Source organism: Balaenoptera physalus (genome assembly GCF_965194825.1).
Source record: "Balaenoptera physalus genome assembly, chromosome: 16".
NCBI lineage: Eukaryota > Metazoa > Chordata > Mammalia > Artiodactyla > Balaenopteridae > Balaenoptera > Balaenoptera physalus.
Window position 1 is genome coordinate 66465823 of NC_138898.1, and position 18376 is coordinate 66484198.

At 40.7% G+C, this 18376-nt stretch overlaps 1 protein-coding gene across 5 annotated transcripts in view; it reads right to left on the minus strand.

The window, feature by feature from the left end:
• The window catches only part of PARN (poly(A)-specific ribonuclease), a 159947-nt gene that overhangs the window by 136765 nt on the left and 4806 nt on the right, over positions 1-18376 (minus strand). For all 5 annotated transcript variants that reach the window (XM_082429669.1, XM_082429668.1, XM_082429667.1 and 2 more), the window contains exons 6-12: positions 14346-14406; positions 8521-8686; positions 7768-7833; positions 6471-6509; positions 5289-5331; positions 3910-3990; positions 805-861 (exon numbers count right to left, since the gene is read on the minus strand). In XM_082429669.1, the coding sequence (XP_082285795.1) occupies positions 805-861; positions 3910-3990; positions 5289-5331; positions 6471-6509; positions 7768-7833; positions 8521-8686; positions 14346-14406 (513 nt within the window). The remainder of the gene's footprint in view (positions 1-804; positions 862-3909; positions 3991-5288; positions 5332-6470; positions 6510-7767; positions 7834-8520; positions 8687-14345; positions 14407-18376) is intronic.

The following is an 18376-nucleotide window of genomic DNA, read 5'->3' on the forward strand; positions in this document are numbered from 1 at the left end:
CATTCACGGACTCCTGGAGTCCGGCCGTAAAGCTTCCCTGGTGCAGAGTTCGGCGTCTAAGGGACAAGGTGACTCCTCCTCCAGAGGGACAATTTCTTCTCCCTGGGCCAGCTACTCAAGTAAAGAAAAGTCTTGGATTCCAGGCAATTTAGCATCCAGGCAAGCAGTCTGACTCGGATGCATAACTCACAAAACAACCAGCAGCAAGACCCAGTTTAATCTATTCAAGATGTGGGTGCCTCTTTCCTGAAAGGACTTATGAAACAAGGGAAAATGTCTATCCTATCTATTACAGAACCCTCCAGCATATTTACACAAATGGTCAACGCATTTTTTAAATGTATCAAATGTTATTAAGGCTATGAGATATAAGATTCAATTACAGTTATGCAGAGAACTCAACACAATTATTTTTACCCTCTAGATTCTTCTAATTAAGGAATAAAACGCTTCAAACACTAGATTGTTTCTCACCATATTCTTTAGTTTGTTATTCTGCTTCTTATTGGTTTTGAGAATAATAAATATTAGTTCCATGGAGCCACATAAGGCCATCATTGTATAATCCTCCCCTGCGTTTTACAAGAAATGCTTTCTAAAAAAATGGTTTGGATATAATTCCACAATTACGATGTCACACTAAGCGCCTTATAACAACAATCTGCCTTTATGAAGTTCTAACTTCTCCCTCCAGACCAGGTAAACATTCTAAACGTGACCAGATGATTAATTTGCAGTGATAACTGGGCATTTCACCTTAAATGTTATATTCATGAAATTAGTTAAAAAGTCTGGTTCACTTACCGAATTAGCAATGGCATGAATGACTCTAGAAAACCCCACAGCATCATTCAGTTCTTCCTAATTTAAAAACAAAACAGAAAAACCACTATTGACGTATACATATTGCTTATTTGAATGGGTTAAAATCTAGGCCAAAAAAAAAGACTGAAGTTTTATATGGAGTTAGATAGCTTTAGTTTCACATGCTTTGAGTCTATCACCCCAAACAACTGCATCTGAAATGACCTATGCACATACATTTCTTCTGTTTTAAAATGAGCAAAGCGGCAAATTATTCATTAGTTACTAAAATAACAGTGCTAGGGTTTACCCATCACTTCCCATCAACTGTTGAAATTTCCTATTCTCTCAAGTTGCCTTAGAAACACAAACTTTTAAAAGCTGCCACCTGCTGGCCAAACTCAATACTGCATTCAATTCTGAGGCGACCCACCCAGCAGCTGACTGACAAATCAAGAATGCTCAGACTCTTTTTTCCTGGTCAAATGCATTTTTATAAAATTTTTATAGCACAGCACTGAGACTCAGCCCCATTCAGTTTCTCCTCTCCTGTTTTATTCCCAATGTGCTTAAATGGGCTCACTTTCTCTATCTTGAAACTCCTTCCTTTAATCTGAGCTCCACGCAACCACTCTCCTTTCTCCTTGTCTCTTCACAGCTAAATTCCTTAAAAGACTCCTCTCCACTCACTAGGTCCAGTTCAACTCCCAGGGACCCGCAAGCCCCCTGCTCTCCCGCTTCACCTTCACTGAAGTTGCTCACCTCTTTAAACTACTCTCAAGTCTAACAAGCGTTGGCAGGGATGTGGAGAAACTGGAACACTTGTGCCCTGCTGGTGGGAATGTAAAGTGGTGCAGTCACTGTGGAAAACAGTGTGGCTGGTCCTCAAAAAATTAGAAACAGAGCTACCATACGAGCCAGCAATCCCACTCCTGAGTATGTGCCCCAAAGAACCGCGAGGACTCAAAGAGATACTTGTACACCCATGTGCAGAGCAGTGTTATTCACAAGAACCAAAAGGTAGAAGCAACACAAGTGTCCATCAGCAGATAAATGGATAAACAAAATGTGGTACACACGATATTACTCAGCCTTTAAAAAGAAAGGAAATTCTGTCACATGTTACAATACAGACGAACCTAAATGACATTATGCTAAGTGAACTAAGCCAGTAACAGAAAGACAAATATTGTACGATTCCACTTACATGAGGCACCTAGAGCAGTCAAATTGACAGAGACAGAAAGTAGAACAGTGGTTACCAGAGGCTGGGGGATGGGGGAATGGGAAGTTATTGTTTAATGGGTACAGAGTTTCAGTCTTGCAGGATGAAAGGAGTTCTGGAGATGGATGGTGGTGACGGTTGCACAACAGTGTGAATATATTTTACAGTACAAAACTGTACAGTTTTAAATGGTTAAGATGGTAAAGTTTAAGTTATACATTTTACCAGAATTAAAATTTTTTTAATTTTTTAAAGAATATTCTTTAAAAAAGAAGAAAACCTACTCCCAAGGCTAAACCCAATGGCCATGTCTCAGTCCTCATCCTACTTCTCGAGAGCATCAGACCATGTCAACATCCCCTTCTTCAAACACTCTTCCCCTTGGCTGCTGTGTCACAATAACCTCAGGCACATTTTCGCACTTCTGCCCATCACTCAGATGCTGGTGGTCCTCAGGATCCAACCCTGGGCCCTCTGCTCCTTCCTCAAGCACGCGATAGGTGCTCTCATCCTGTCCTGGTCTCTCTGCCAACGACAACCAAGTCCAGCCCTCACCCCTCTCCTGCACTCCAGCACGACAATCTGCTGACAGGACACCGATGCTCAGCCCCCATAACACTGAAAACCTCATCTGCTCAAAAGCAGAATGTAACACCTCTGTCCACTGTAGGGGGACAGCCCTGCCACGGTGTCCTGGTGACCTTGCACATATCCAAATAGTCCACGCAGGCAAAGGCTTGAGATGTAACTAATGTGCATCTGGGTGGAACACCCCAGGAGAGGATGGGAGGCCACCTCCCTCTCTCGCCTGGGAGGCTGTCATGAGACAGTTTCTCACTGTTGCCCAGGTTCTGATGAGGCCTGGGGCGTCCTGCCCCACCGCCTTTTCAGAATAGAGCTACAGAGTATGAAAGCACTTAGCCGCAGTCTAGAGTTGGCTGCTCGGCGAAGGGGCATCCACAGCTCACTCTGCAGTCACCTGGCCCCTTCTGTTTCAGTGTTGTCTTTTTGGTTTGTGGGACAAGCACCACGTGCAGCTGTCACCTTCTCTAAGTCATAAACTGTCTAAATCTAACAGAGGCTTGCTGTGTCTTTCCTGGTTGCATTAGTCTGATGTGGCCCTGCTTTATGCATGGGTGAGCTGGACATCCACCCTCACCCAAACCCACTCCTGGCCTCCTCCACCTGTGTCCCCCCACCAACACCACTCCGGCCACCCCATCTAAGTGGACTGATGTCAGCCTACCCAGCTGCTCAACTTCCCGGCTTGAGCATCTTCTTTCTTCTGCCTTCCTCTTTCACCACCCACATCCAATCACAAATTCCACTGACTCTACCTTCTAAAGATTGCCAGATTCCACCTAAACTGCTACTAACTTTCCTGTTCCAGGGCACTGACATCTCTTAGCTGGTTACTCCGCAGCTTAACTGGTCTCCCTGCCTCCAGACTTACTCGAATCCATTCTCCAGAGGACAACCAGTGTGAGGTTCCAACGATGCAATTATGACCGTGCATCCTAATCTGTCGAATCATATCATCTAAACTTTGTTTTAGGAAAACTAGTAACTGTGCCTGAAGTTAGACACAGCAAGATGAGTTAATGGGCTGTGAAGCTCAGTGACACACAATCTGAATGATAACCACTAATTCCTTCTCCAAGACTGCTTCATGGAAGTGAAGACTGGTCAACCATGATGCCAGCCTCACTTTGTTGGCTGCATCTAATTACTTAACCTCAGGTTCCCCTCATTCTCTTCCAGGTTTTGCTACCAATTCGATTCTTCTCTAGTAGAAAAATATTCATTAAATTGAATCTATCACAGGATCTACAACTCTGTAGCCATTTCTCACCCAAAGGAAATGAACATAATCCAATCACCTGTTCCTTAGCGTGTTTCTGCTGCTCTCTTCTTTTACGTTCTTCTTCATCTACTTTGCTGATAACAATATAGCGCTCTTTCTAAAAGACATAAAGCAGATATACAATTTTCGGGAAGCTACCTGACCCCTACCCTCCAAAATTCAGATTCTGCTACCAGTAGAAGTTACAGTTTTTCTCACTGCACAGTCCTTCATGGGCTAAACACACTGAAAGTATTTTGAAATGCCACCAAAAGTTGAGTTGATGCTTTACAAACCAAAATCCACCTCCGTGTTTCCATGACATTTTCCCATGGTTTATTAATCACCCCAAAAGACAATTATAAATATCAACAGACTGTGAGAATAAGACACTCCATAATGAACACTAAGATGTTGCATTTGAACATGAATTTCTAAATAGTTGGTTTTAAAATAATTTCTATATAATCTATAAAAATGTTGAATCACTGTGTTGTACACCTGAAACTGTAATATTGTAAGTTAACCACACCTCAATAAAAAAAATTCTACATTTCATTAACATAAGAAAAAAAATCCTGGGGAATTCCCTGGTGGTCCAGTGGTTAGGCTTCCAGGCTCTCACTGCCAAGGGCCCGGGTTCAATCCCTGGTCGGGGAACTAAAATTCCACAAGCCGTGGGGTGTGGCCAAAAAAAAGGAAAAAAAAGAAGAAAAATCCTGGATTTTCTGGTAACTTGTCAGATAACTAGCACCTTCTTTCTCACATACTGCATTTTGTATCAATCAAATACACCACAAAACCTCCTGTGTCAAAGTTTGAGATTTTTCTTCTAGCAAGACTTAATTTACTTAATCTCTTATATAATTAGACATCTGACTTAACAACAAGAACTAAATTCTAAAATTCTGTAGAAGGAACGCACCATTAGCTCACCATCAGCCCACCTTTACCCATTACAGTTCTATCACTGCACCCTGGGAGTACATGATGATAGCTATGTTTATGTCCCAGATTCTAAAATTTAATTTTACTGGCCCACGTAACAGGAAGCGATTATTACATGGATACCATGTATATCAGCTTTCTGTGATGATTAAGAACATGTACTAACACTTGCATACTTTCAAGTTTACAAAGCATGTTCACTTCCATCTACTCACTTGATCACTATTTTTTAAAAAGCTGTGAGATAGGTATAGCTAATCATTACCATGCTCATGCCCAATGCACAAATGAGGAAAACGAGGCTGGCAGAGGGGAAATGACTTGCCCAATGTCACCCAGTTCATATGTAGCAGAGCCAAGGAGTAAACTCTGACTTTCAACTGCTCGATTTGATTGCATTTTGCATTTGCATATTGTTGCATGGGTTTAATGCGTTTGATGTTGGCCCTGGATAATTCTTGAGGTTACCTTTTCAGTTTCTAAAGTCTCAACATGAATGCCTTTGGGATACCTAAAGAAAAGAAAGAAAACATGACATCAGTAGATGAGACAACAGCTAAAACCCTAAGTATTTTAAAAACAACTACATAGCTATAATTTCATTACTTAAGTTTTATTAAGTATGAAATAAATACCACTACTAGGAAGACTTTAGAGTAATTTCAGCTGCTAAATGTTTCCCTCTCTCTCCTCTTAAAACACAGGAATGTAACTGATTTCAAATTAATATTTTTAGGACTTAGGCATCTTCTGAAATGTCAGGCATCCCGTAATACAGTCAACTCATTACTAAACTGTCAAATCTTGCTTCTAGATATCACAATGCTTACTTCTTAAGTGAAATTCTGAAGGTCTCTTTGGATGATCTGGGGCATGCACAGGGGAGATCTGAGATGAGTAACTCTGCTGTAATCTGGCACAGTAGTTACATCTGCCCAGGAGAGGAATCTGGAACCCGGGTGGAGTACGTGGCAAGGATAACGTGAGAGGAAAGGAGCCTGGTCAAACAACAATGGCCCTTTTCCTGTTTTGGTCAAAGTAAATTCCCAGTATACATGCCACTGGCAGACTCTAATGAAAGAACAAGAACCCCAAACAAAGTCAAGTGCAAACATCCATCTGTCCAATTCTGATACTCAATTTTTGAGTTAGAGATCCACTTGAAAATATAATTAAATCAATAGAAACACCTCCAGAAAAATACACGCACACAATTTTGGATATTGTTTCAGGGGATTCATAGGCCTCCTGAAACCTACCCATGGCCTAATGCCTGTTTTAGAAAAAGCATTCACCTGAGTATTTCCCAGGTCTTAAAACCAAATCTTTATCATATATTGATACTTTCAAAGAACAAAAACACTACACATCCAGAAGTTAATGGACAGGCCAAAGTGATAGTTAAAAGAAAATTGTAAAGGCTTTATAACATCTACTAAGAAGGAATAACAAGGAAATAAATTAAGTGGGTATTCAACTTGAGAAATTAGGGGAAAATAATAACAAAATAAAGCACTGCCCAAGAACACGGTATGGTCAAATAACCAAGAACTGCAGAATGTCAAAAATGAAATAAGAGCTAAAAAATTACATTTAGTTTTTAAATCCTGGGTCCCTCACAGAGCTCTCATGTATAATATAAACACTTACTTCCAGCTCAAAGTCTGATAAATTAGTTTTCTTTGGAACCTATAAAAACAAATGAAAAGGTATTAATTTTGGCTCATAAAAGGAAAATTCAAACTGACCAAGCACTGGTTGGGAAAGACATTTAATTTTTTTTTTTTTTAAAAGATGGATTGGGGACTTCCTTGGTGGCACAATGGTTGGGAAACTGCCTGCCAGTGTAGGGGACATGGGTTCGATCCCTGGTCCAGGAAGATCTCACATGCCACAGAGCAACTAGGCCGTGCAACACAACTACTGAGCCTGTGCACCACAACTACTGGAGCCCGTGCTCCTAGAGCCCGCAACAAGAGAAGCCACCGCAAGAAGCCCACGCACCGCAACAAAGAGTAGCCCCCGCTTACCACAACTAGAGAAAGCCCACGTGCAGCAACAAAGACCCAACGCAGCCAAAAATACATAAAATTAAAAATAATAATGATAATAATAATGGATAAAATAAATAAAAAAAGATGGATTGAATTTTTTTTAACTTTTTATTTCATATTGGAGTATAGTTGATTAACAATGCTGAGGTGGTTTCAGGTGTACAGCAAAGTGATTGAGTTATTCATATACATGTACTTATTCTTTTTCAAATTGGGAAAAACATTTAATTTTTAAAGGAGACTTCATTAGAAGCGACAGGTAATGTGCAAACAAGAGCAGACAGGATGTCTGAGGTGGGAGGATTCCTCACCACTTTTCTTTATCGAAATGCTCTTTATTATTATTATTATTATACTGCCTTTATAGAAGAGGCAGAAGTTCTTGTCTAACCAAAGTATTACTTCCTGTGGCTGTATGAAGAGAGCTTTAAGTAGACAGATGCATTAAAACACTTCTGTGAAGCTAGTCACAAAGTAAAAGGAAGGAAAGCAGGCTGTTTCAGTCACTGACTCTATGAAACACTGATGTTTTTTACTGCAGAGAGAAATTAAAAGGACAGGAGTAGCCTGACAGTAAATTCTGCTCTTCTGAAGCCTTTATGTATGAAGCACAAGTCGAGGCTACAATAATTATGCCACTCTTGAGCATGACTTAAAGCAAAGGTGCACAACAGTTTTCTCCCCTCCAGGACGGAACAAAGCATTCATTCAATGTCTCTATATACCATGGTCCCAATTGTGTTAACGCTAAAGTTAGTGCTGAAATATGGGGAACATACCTATAATAAAAAGACTATTTATGAAAGTGTTTTTAAGCGACCAAATGGAGCACATGCCAGAAATCATCTACCTTTCCAAAAAAAGTACACATGAAAATATTCAGGGCAACTGACCCAGTACATGGCTCTAAATCCAAGTTCTTGTTTTCTTCACTTTGTAATAAATCTTCTATTTTCTCTCTGAGGAATTAGAATAAAAACATGACCATCAGCATCATTAAGGAATGAAGTTGTCAACCAACAGAATCATCATACTCAAAAGCAATCCAAATACAAGAACATACAACACTGTAATTTTACCAAATCATGTTATAAGTTTTTAGTTCAGTAAGGCTTAAAGAAAAATACTTTATTTTGGCATTTGTTGCTGTTATTAATGAGTTCGCAACAACTTCTCAAGGATTCAGCAATACAAGTGATTTGCATTTTTACTTTCCTAGTAAAGCTGTTATACTGACAACTAAACAGAGCAAAACCAGATGCTCCTCCGAGGGCATGTTTGCTTGTCAGAAACTTCACTGCAAGAGAAAAAAACATGGATGTGTTGCAAATATCTGGATGGGCCTCTGCTTTCACGGGAACTGGACGGTGGCTGTCAGACCCGTGGTTCACGCAGGAGGCCTGACCACTTGGCCAAGATAGTCTCTTGCCTGGTGACACATGGTAAGTCTAAGTACAGTACACAGAACTCGATTTACAGTTGACAGCTGTGACACAAACTCAGATACACCACAGTTAAATCCTGCCCCTCAAACATCACACCTCTGTGTGCACTGTGCATGTGCAGCACAAGCCTGAGATACAGACGTCAGCCCTGCCCCAAGACACGTGACTCAACGCACGTTTGGTTTCTGTTTAGGAACTTACACCACTTGGTCAATAAACTTCTTCTGATCCTCAGGAATCGTCACGGGACATTTTGAAGTGTTAGGAGACGTGTACAACAAAGCGCCTGCACCATTGGACTGTAAACGTTTTTCATCATACTGCTCTCTTAACTGTCTTTCTTCTTCCTGGTTTAAGTATGGAATTCCTGAACAGAAATTTTTAAAGAATGCATTAGCAGAAGTAACCATTTATCATAAAAATTTTGTAACAAACCAAAGAGTCTAAAAGACTCAGGAAAGACCATATTTAACTACAGCTAAAAAAAATCAATGGAAAAAGCAAATGATTTTGAAATGTGTTTGTCTATTCATTCACTCCATTCGCTCGTTCATTCATTCTCCTTTCAACAAACTGTGATTTGGCTCTTACGCTGTGCCAGGCACTGTATCAGGCACTAGTGAGCTAACAGTGAACAAGGTAGACTTGTCCTGCTCTGTAGTGAAGCAAACGACCTTAGGATGACCAGAGGAGGCCACCAGGAGGGAGGACCTCGGGGTAAGAATGAATCAGACATGAAGGAGCTGGGGGAAGAGTATTTCAGGCAGGGAACAAGCATAAATGCCCAGAGGATGGAAAAGGCTTGGACTGTTCCAGAAACAGCAAGGAAGCGTAAGCAGGAGAATGGCGTAATGTCAGGTTGGAGAGGATGGGGCAAGATTACATAGGCCCCTACAGGCCACGGTAAGAATTTACTTTATTCTACGAGCAATGGGATGCCATCAGGTTTTAAGCAAGATAATCACATTATCTGCTCCATGTTTTTAAAAGATCATCTGGACTCCTGTGAGAGTTGAAGTAAGGAGGTCAGCTGGAAGGAACTGTCCACTGCGGATGTCCAGGCCAGAGACAACTGCTTAGATCAGAGGTCAGCAGACTTTTCCTTAAAGGGACAAACAGTAGATGTTCTAGGCTTGAGGGCCATATGGGGATCTCTGTTGCAACTACTTAACTCTGACCTTTGTAACATGAAAACAGCCACACAATGGGTAAATGAATGGGTATGGCTGTGTCCCAATAAAGCTTTATTTATAAAATAGGCAGAATGCCATAGTTTATGACCTTGGCCTAATCTACAGAGATGGAGAGAATGATTCTAGAGATAGGAGAGCTAGAACTTGCCAACATAGTGGGGGTGAGGGAGAAAGGGAAGGGCAAAATAAAAAACGACATCTAACTATTAGGTTTAAGCAGTTGGGACAACAGTAGGGCTACTTACTGAAGTGGGGAAAACTAGGCAAAGAATAGACTTGGGGCCCAAGGGGTGAAAATCAAAAGCTACCTCCTGGATATAATAAATCATCTAGGGATGTATATATAAATGAAGAGGTGCAGATATAAGCCTAAAGCTCCGGAGAAAGGTGTTGAGATATAAATGTAGGTGTCATCAGGACGTGGGGGGCATTAAAAGCCATGTGACGCTTAAAAAACTTTGTAGAAAGAATGATGGAATTAGAAAATCACCACTCGTCAGCAATAATAATTGTTTCAAGCAAGAATTATCAATGGATGCTAAAACTAATTGGTGAAAAAGTGATCCACATTAAAAACACCAACAGCTGTACAACAATATTAGTGTACTTCATACTTTACATACTATGAGTAAAAATAAAAGTTATCATCGTCAGTAATGCGGCTAATTGATGTCATATGCCTCCTGATACGATGCACTGAGGAGCACAGACATTCACGTCTGCAGTATTCCTGCCCGAGATGAAAAGATGCATTTGGAAATGTCTGAGGAAACATCAAAAAAATCCAAACTGAGGGGCATGCTACAAAATAACTAGCCTCCACTATGCAAAAATGTCAAGGTACTAAAATCACAGACTGAGAAACTGTTCTGGATTTTAAAAGAGCAAAGAGATAAGACAGTTTAAAGGCAACGTGTGATCCTGGATTGAATCTGGACAAGGGGGAAATTATTTTTCCTCTTTTGCTATAAGTAGCAAAACTTATATTAGGTTTGCAAATGAGGTAACAGTACTGTAGCAATGTCAATTTCCTAATTTGGATTACTGTACTATATAAGAGAATGCTCTTGTTTTTAGGAAAATTCACATTGAAGTAGTTAGGAATAAAGGAGCGTCATGGGTGCAACTTACTCTAAAATGGTTCAGGAAAAAAATTATATATACACATATATAATGAGAGAAAGGACGACAAAGCAAACATTATAATGCTAACACCTGGGAAATCAGAGGGAAGGTATCAGGAATTCTTTGCGATATTCTGGCAACATTTATATAAGTCTGAAATTATTTCGAAATAAGAATTTAATAATAAAAAATAAATAAAACCACGGAATATATGAGACCAACTAGGAAAGTAATATTTAGAAGCTGGCGAGACAAGAAAGAGCCAATCAGGACGCAGAGGAGTTCAGAGGGAGGTGGGACGAAAACCAGGAGAACGAAGTGTCTGAAAGCCAGAGGACAGCGTCTAGGGAAGGAGGGAGCAATCGACTGGGTCAAATTCCTCCAAAGGTGGAGCGAGATGAGGACAAAGAAGGACCTATGGGGTCTGAGATCATGGCAGGCACGGGGGACCAGCAGTGTCCTTGGAGGGGTGCAGATGGCGGGCCAGCTGGGGGTGGGTGAAGAACAAACTAGAGGGGAAGAGGAAGGAACGGGGAGAGCACACATCTCATTCAAGAGGCTTTGCTCTGAGTGGGAGGATCACAGGCCAGAAGTGGAAAGGGGATGTGGAATCAAGTGAGGGGGGATGGTTTTGCTTTGGTTGGAATTATTTCAAGACGGGAATGTTCCTGCAGGCCTGCTTAATCTTCACAGGCCACCAACTCCTCTGGCGGTCGGGCGAAATCTACAGACCCTTCCCCAGAATAATGTTTTCAAATGCATAAAATAAAATATGCAAGATTGTAAAGAAAGGTAATTACATTGAAATAGTTACCAAAAATTCTTTTTTTAATCTATGATATAATAATAGGGGATAATAATATAATAATACAGGAAATCAGCTTCCTGGTCAACACATTAAATAACAAGACCTAATGGCAGGTGAAATAACTATGATAATTTCAAAGTACTGATGAAGGTAAACAATATTCAATATATCTGTCACAACTGAAATACCATTTGAAGATACCTGGGATTTCACTGAGGACAACCTCCCAGCAACTGCTAACACTGCCTACATTCCTAACAGAAGAAACAAATTCAGTTCAAGGTTAGAGAAAATATAGATTTGAATTCCACAATGCCCTCCCCGAGTTCACAGACTTCTGAATTCTATCTATGGCAGGAAGGCGGCCCATGGCCTAGATTAAGAAGCTCTGCACTTTCACAAAGCATGTTTACAAAGGTTGACGGAATGATCAGAAGAGACGGGAAAATATCCAGGAGAGAGAAGGGCAAACTGGAAGAGCCAGTGCCTGACTAGGAGGCAGGTACTAGCCTCTGACCGGTGCAGGGACTCCTCTTCTCTGTAAGGAGAGAAACAAAAAGGCTGAGCCCGGGCTTGGGGGAGACCTGTGGGTCTGGTGGTGAGAACACGAAGTGGCTCTTCCCTGATAGCTTCTATTTTCATTGAGAGGCATGGTCATCAGTTGAGTGGGACAGACATCGTAGAGAGTTGGAAAGGGAATTTCTAAGTCAGAAAAGTAGGATTTTTGAGCATGACTGAGCCTTTTCTTGAAGCTTGTGGTCATGAATTTAAAGTGACAAATTAGCTCAGGTGTGTCACATTTTTCTGCAATCTTCAGATGCTCAGAAATAGAGAAGGTAGATGATAAGATCCAACCAGGGCTGGGACTTAGCTAGACCAGGGCAATGGAGGGAAAGAGGAGCAAGGGCAGGAAGAAAGGATAATGATGGACCAGGTGGACACAGAGAGAAGTCAAGACAGGAGAGTGGAAGGTAACCGATAGTGAAAAAGCAATGGAGGTCAACTGATCGCTGAAATGAGGTACCCAAGTAAGTGGAAGAGAAAGACAAGAGAAATGATGGAGATGGGCACAGTTATTGCTAATAAGACCCACGATACTACCAAGGGAGTGCAGGGCTAAGGGGAGGCAGAAGTGAGGACTGCTGACCGCCTGGCCAAGAAACAGACAAGACAGAGCATTTGCTGGTTGTCCTAGTGGAAGCTGGAGTCACCCAGAAGGAGGAGAGAGGTAGGAGTGGAGAGAAAGACGATGAGCCGATGCCAAGGCTGCTGGTGAAGGCCACTCCCAGGAAGTCAGCAGAAAGAGGGACGGCAGAGCTGGTGACGCAGCCCTGGGAAGAACTGTGGCTCCTGAGAAGAGGGAACTCAAGTGGATTGAACGTGGCATGCCTACCACTGCCTGGCTGCAGATACAGAGACAGAGCTGAAACCACCTGTGCTTGGGAGGGCCACAGGGGGAACGGCAAGAGGACTGACCTGGTTCCATTTCAGACAAGGAAGTCAAAGGCACTTCCAAGAAGACTGCCAGGAGAAAAGGGCCTGGCATTTGCAAACCCTGAGTGGAAAGATTTGATGAGAAAGAGAAGTGAAGGTCTAGGTCAGAATTACAGAGCATCTACAACAGCACGGGGTTAGAGTCTCGGTAATAACAGATGGCCTGGGAGCCCTGATGCAGCCGTGACTAAAATATTACAAGGTCTGACTACAAAACTAGAGAGTGAGGCATCCTCCAATTTAGCTGTTTCTCTCCTTTTATGAAAATAAAACCATCAGGCTGGAAATTACACACTCATATGAGTCTGGGTAAAGTAGTTCCTTCAGAAGATTTCTGCAACTATTCCATTATAGGGCTCTAACTACATTTGGAACTTGTGTTTTATAATGGCTTTCAGAGTCAGGTATGAGCCAAAGCAAATAAATTATTTTATTATACCCAAATTGTGTTACCCAGCTGGTTCACCCACCAGGTTAAGCAGTTTGGATTCCAAATTTTTTTTAGTATTTCCAAAAATCAAAATCATCACTAGACATGAAGACGCAGCACCACTAAAGCAATTAAAAAACCAACATGACATGGGTGCTACAGGCCCGGCAAGGATATCATGCTGAGGGGAAGAGACTTTAGCTGACGTCTATGTTCTAGAACCTTTGCTGAGAAAAATCTCCTTTCTTACCTCGCTCAATAATACATTCGCCATGGGAATGAATACAATTTACAAGAATAATTAAGTGAAGTACCTATTGACCTTAGAGCAGCAGGCGCTTAATACTGCAGAGAAAACCAGAGGCTTTCCCCAATACTTTTCGGGAAACAAATGAATGGAGGAAGGAAAACCACTCTGGTGTGGTCTAACTTCCGGTGTTCGTTCATCAAATATTTAACGGTCACCTCCCTGATACGGGAGAGGAATCATTCGTGCTCTGCTCCGGGGATAAGGAAGGGACGTAGTCCCTCCCCCAAGGCTGCCTGCCAGCCTGTCATGCCAGCAAGTTAGCCATCAGGATTGTGCAGACTATGTAGACTTTTCTCCTCCAAAGACCATCTCTGTATTACTGGAATATGGCTGCTTTTTAAAATGCTACATTGTAGCACTTGTCTCACTGAAAGAAAACACAGACGCATTCCCCCCCCAGGTGGTGTGCCAGGAAACCAAGTCACACCAGCGACAGAAAAGCTCCACTCAGTGAAACCAGGAGTGTGAGAGGCCTTAGAGCTAAATAAAGTAGCAGCTCCTCTCCTGTTCAGTTCAGGCCTTAAAAAAAGGGCACAATAAAAACTCTATGGCTGCACACGATGGGGTGGGAATCCGAGATCCTGTCTCAGACAGCAGGCACAAAAAGATAATTCTCAACCAAATCCAGATTTACAAGCTCTAAAGAGAGGTCACACATAGTCTTACCGTTGCGAAAAACTTTATTAAAATCAAATCCTTGGCTTGCTAGAAAGTCAATGCTTGAGCTCTGAAACAAGAATAAACAGAACATGCATTTCGGTGATGTTCGTGGCAGGTGTATGACTAGAAGCAGAGAAAGAACTCAGGCGAGTAAACAAAGGCAACCAGGCAAGGAGGCAGCATGCCAAAGGTCAGAGGACAAGGCATTTCTACTCCACCGCTGCCAAATCATCCATTAATTCACTTAAACTATCTGGGCTCTTCTCCTTTATAGCTTATAAAACAAATATCCTTTGTTTCACAACATTTAAGAAAATTTTACTTAGTGAACATATATTCTCCCAATAGGCAGGAAACTCCTGGTGGCTGTACTGACTATAAATAAAAATTAAATGTATTTCTATTATCTCACCCCAGGTTCAGGTTTAAGGTAGCAAACATGTGCAAGTTATAAGGTATCAATATTCACTTCAACTTAGATTCTGAAAGCCCCATATCTTTGTTTTCTTTTTTTGGCCACGCCGTGTGGCATGTGGGATCTTAGTTCCCCGACCAGGGATCGAACCCGCGCCCCCTGCTTTGGAAGTGCAGTCTTAACCATTGGACTAGGGAAGTCCCAAGCTCTTAATTGGATGCTCTTTACATTCAAGATCAAAATAGAGAAAAATTCCCAGTAATGAGATTTATTAAATACATATCTCAAGCCTAGGGTAAGTCAAAATATATAAGTAAATGTTAGTAAAAATATTAATTAAATAATACTACCCAAGAATGGGAAAATTTTCACAAAGTTCTTACTCAACTGACTGAAGAGTGGGAAACATCACTGTAGCTTCTCTAATTTTATTCTTGTTTTAAGTCAGAACATTAGAGGGCAGCACACTTGAGTCATTTTAATCTGACCCCACATAGAACTACCTTCCTGACCTGTACTTGACATTATACCATCAGTCTAGGCTGAGGGACGCTGTACCAGCTCCAGTAAACTCATTACCGTATTCTCTTGAGAGATGCCACTGAAGACAAGGTCTTCTACATTAGTGATTTCTTTATGATAACAGAAGGGGAAATGTTCTGAGGTCTCTAGTCTGAGGAAAGATGAACTTCTCCTGAGCTCTGGCCTATTTCGATCCTATGGGCCACAGAACTGACTGTGTGTTCCCCCTATTCTTGGCTGGTAGGAAGCTAAGAGACAAAAAGGTGAGACTTTCTTTGACACAAATTCTGTGTTCTAATCATAACACAGTAATCATATCCTCATTTCTCTTTTCTTCCAACTTTTCACTTACTTATCTTTTTAATCTTATGTTAAAAGCTTTCATATACTGTATATACTTTTATATATATATATATATATATATATATACTTTTCCAACACAAATTCTTTTTAAAATATGATGAGATATAAAAAGGCAACCTTACCAAATACATACACACACAAACACACACACACACACAAACACACACACACACAAACACACACACACACAAACACACACACACGTGTGGGTACAGGCACATCATTTTCCATCATGTCCAGGTTTCCTGTGGTTTCAAATAAGCAACCAGTCCCCACCCACATCTTCCCTTTTTATCTTGTTCTGAACAAGACCCAGTGACTTCTGACTTGGGCCACAAGCCTTTTTATCTACCATGCCTGAGTATTCTTGTAACTCTGCCCACCTAATATTCCATCACTGACAGAGGCACCAAAAGATGGATTATGGAAAGGCATTTTTGTCCCTGCTGTCACTAGACTCCAAAACATCCTAACTCCCTTCTTTAAAAATCCAGAGTCAGAGATTCACCTATCCCCTTTTTGAAGCTATTTACTTTCCACTCAAATAATACCCTCTAAGTTGCACCAAAAAAATGTACTTTATGCCACTGAACTGAAAGCCTCTTAAAATGGTAAATTTTAGGTTATTTATTTTTTACCATAATAAAGAAAAAAACCCATAGAGAAAAATGGTACAGATGAACTGGTTTCCAAGGAGGGTGTGGGATGAATTGGGAGATTGGGATTAACATATATACACTAATTTGTATAAAATAGATAACTAATAAGAACCTGCTGTATAAAAAAAAAGAAAAGAAAAGAAAGAAAAAACACTTTGAACCAACAAAATCTATTTGTGGTTTACTAACCACTATCTTTGTTGGTCCTAAATGTACCATTTTCAGGATTCAAAAGATGAGCACGGCTACTCGGGAGGACAGTTTGAGGCATCTATCAAAATGTTAACTATATAAGCTCTATGAGTCAGCAATTCCCCCTCTAGGAAATCTATCCTATAAAAACATTCCTACATATAACCAAGACATGCTGCACATAGACGCTGACTATAGCATTGCTTAAAATAGGTAACCACTGGAAAACTTCTAAACTCCAATTAAACAAATTATAACATATCCATACTATGAAATATGAAGACAGTGTGTTAAGTAGAAAATGCAAGTTATATAAAATATGAATATTATGATCCTGTGTATATTAAAGAAAAAAGCTAAAATTATGTATATATATGTAGACATAAGAGTATATGTACATATGGACATAAAAGGAGTGAAATGGGGAAGGAAGTGGCATGGGGAAGACGGGATAAAAAAAGAAACTCGTTCTTTACTCTATAGACAGCAGCAGGGTCTCGATTTTTCACGACCACGTATGTATTTTCTTCCATGAATTCAACTATAGATGTTCGCCCAGAAAAAGGAAGGAGAAGAGAAGAAAAAGAGGAGGTGAAGACAATGCCAATGCCATGCAGTTCTGCTGTCGCCCCACTGGACGGGCACGTGCTCCAGGAGTGTGCCTGGCTCTCAGGCAGCTCACTCCTCCATATCCCGCCAAGTGTGAGCAGCTCACTATGTATACAGATGCTTATTTTTCAAAGAGCATATTAAGTTATTTTGCTCCCAAATTCTCCCTGCTTTAAGGGTAATAAGAGCTTTTCAAGATTGATTTTTGACCAGACACAATTTTCACCCTACTCGCTGACTCCAGAAGCTAATAAGTTCCTTATAAGATACAACTCTGCTGTCATCATAGAATTTTAAAGACAAAATCCACCTTAGATGGAGGACAAAAGAAAAAAATTCAAAGATACTATCATTTACCATATCCATACAATTCACAAGTTTACTTAACTGAGTCTAAACCTCTTCTCTGCCTTTGCTTTTCCAGAATAGAGAATTGCACCATTTTTATCCCATTGTCCATTTTAGACATTAGTCTCTGGCCTGTCTTCAAGTCTGTGATGTCTTTCTTTGTTTTAAGGAGTGGCTGGCTACTATAACTGCATTAAGTGTTCCAGGTGTAGCCCCAGAATGGCTTTGTACAATGGGTAGGTTCTTTTGATCTGTTTCCAATTCATTTCCTAGCATAACTGTGTTTGTGTTGGTCTTTTAGAACAAAGCATCATCCCCAAGGTGTCTCATTGCCACTGTCTGCATTTGTTTGATTAACCCCTGGCTAAAGCTATGGAATCCACTTTAAATAATTGTCTTTTCCTGGTACTGTTGGAAAACTACATCCATACAAATTTCCCAACTGAGCCTATTTTTCTCTCAGTGAAAATCTACAAATACTGTTTAATTAAGTATCCTATACTAAGGTGACTGGTAAATAGCTGTTAACTGGTTGCAGGGTAAAGAAATATCAACTATGGTTTATTTGTTAATTTAAGAAAAATTCAGGTTACAAGACCAAAATTACCTTCTCTTCAGCCCTAGATATACAATTAATGCTCAATTTCACTTGTTTATATCCTGCCTTATTACAGAAAGAACCTGACATGACTCAGTCACTCAGAAGCCTACCCTCCAGGCTTTCTTAACTGCATTACTACTTACATGCAGGAAAAGGGAAAGATTGGAAGACTCAAAGGAACTAATGTTGCTACGGGGAGAGAAGCTCAGGCATAAGATCATAAGGGAGAAAAGGCCAACATTCAGCTTTCATCACATATCCATTCGCTATACACTTATTCACATTCACCTTATCCATTGTATCAGATTATTAAGAGAGCAGAAAGGGG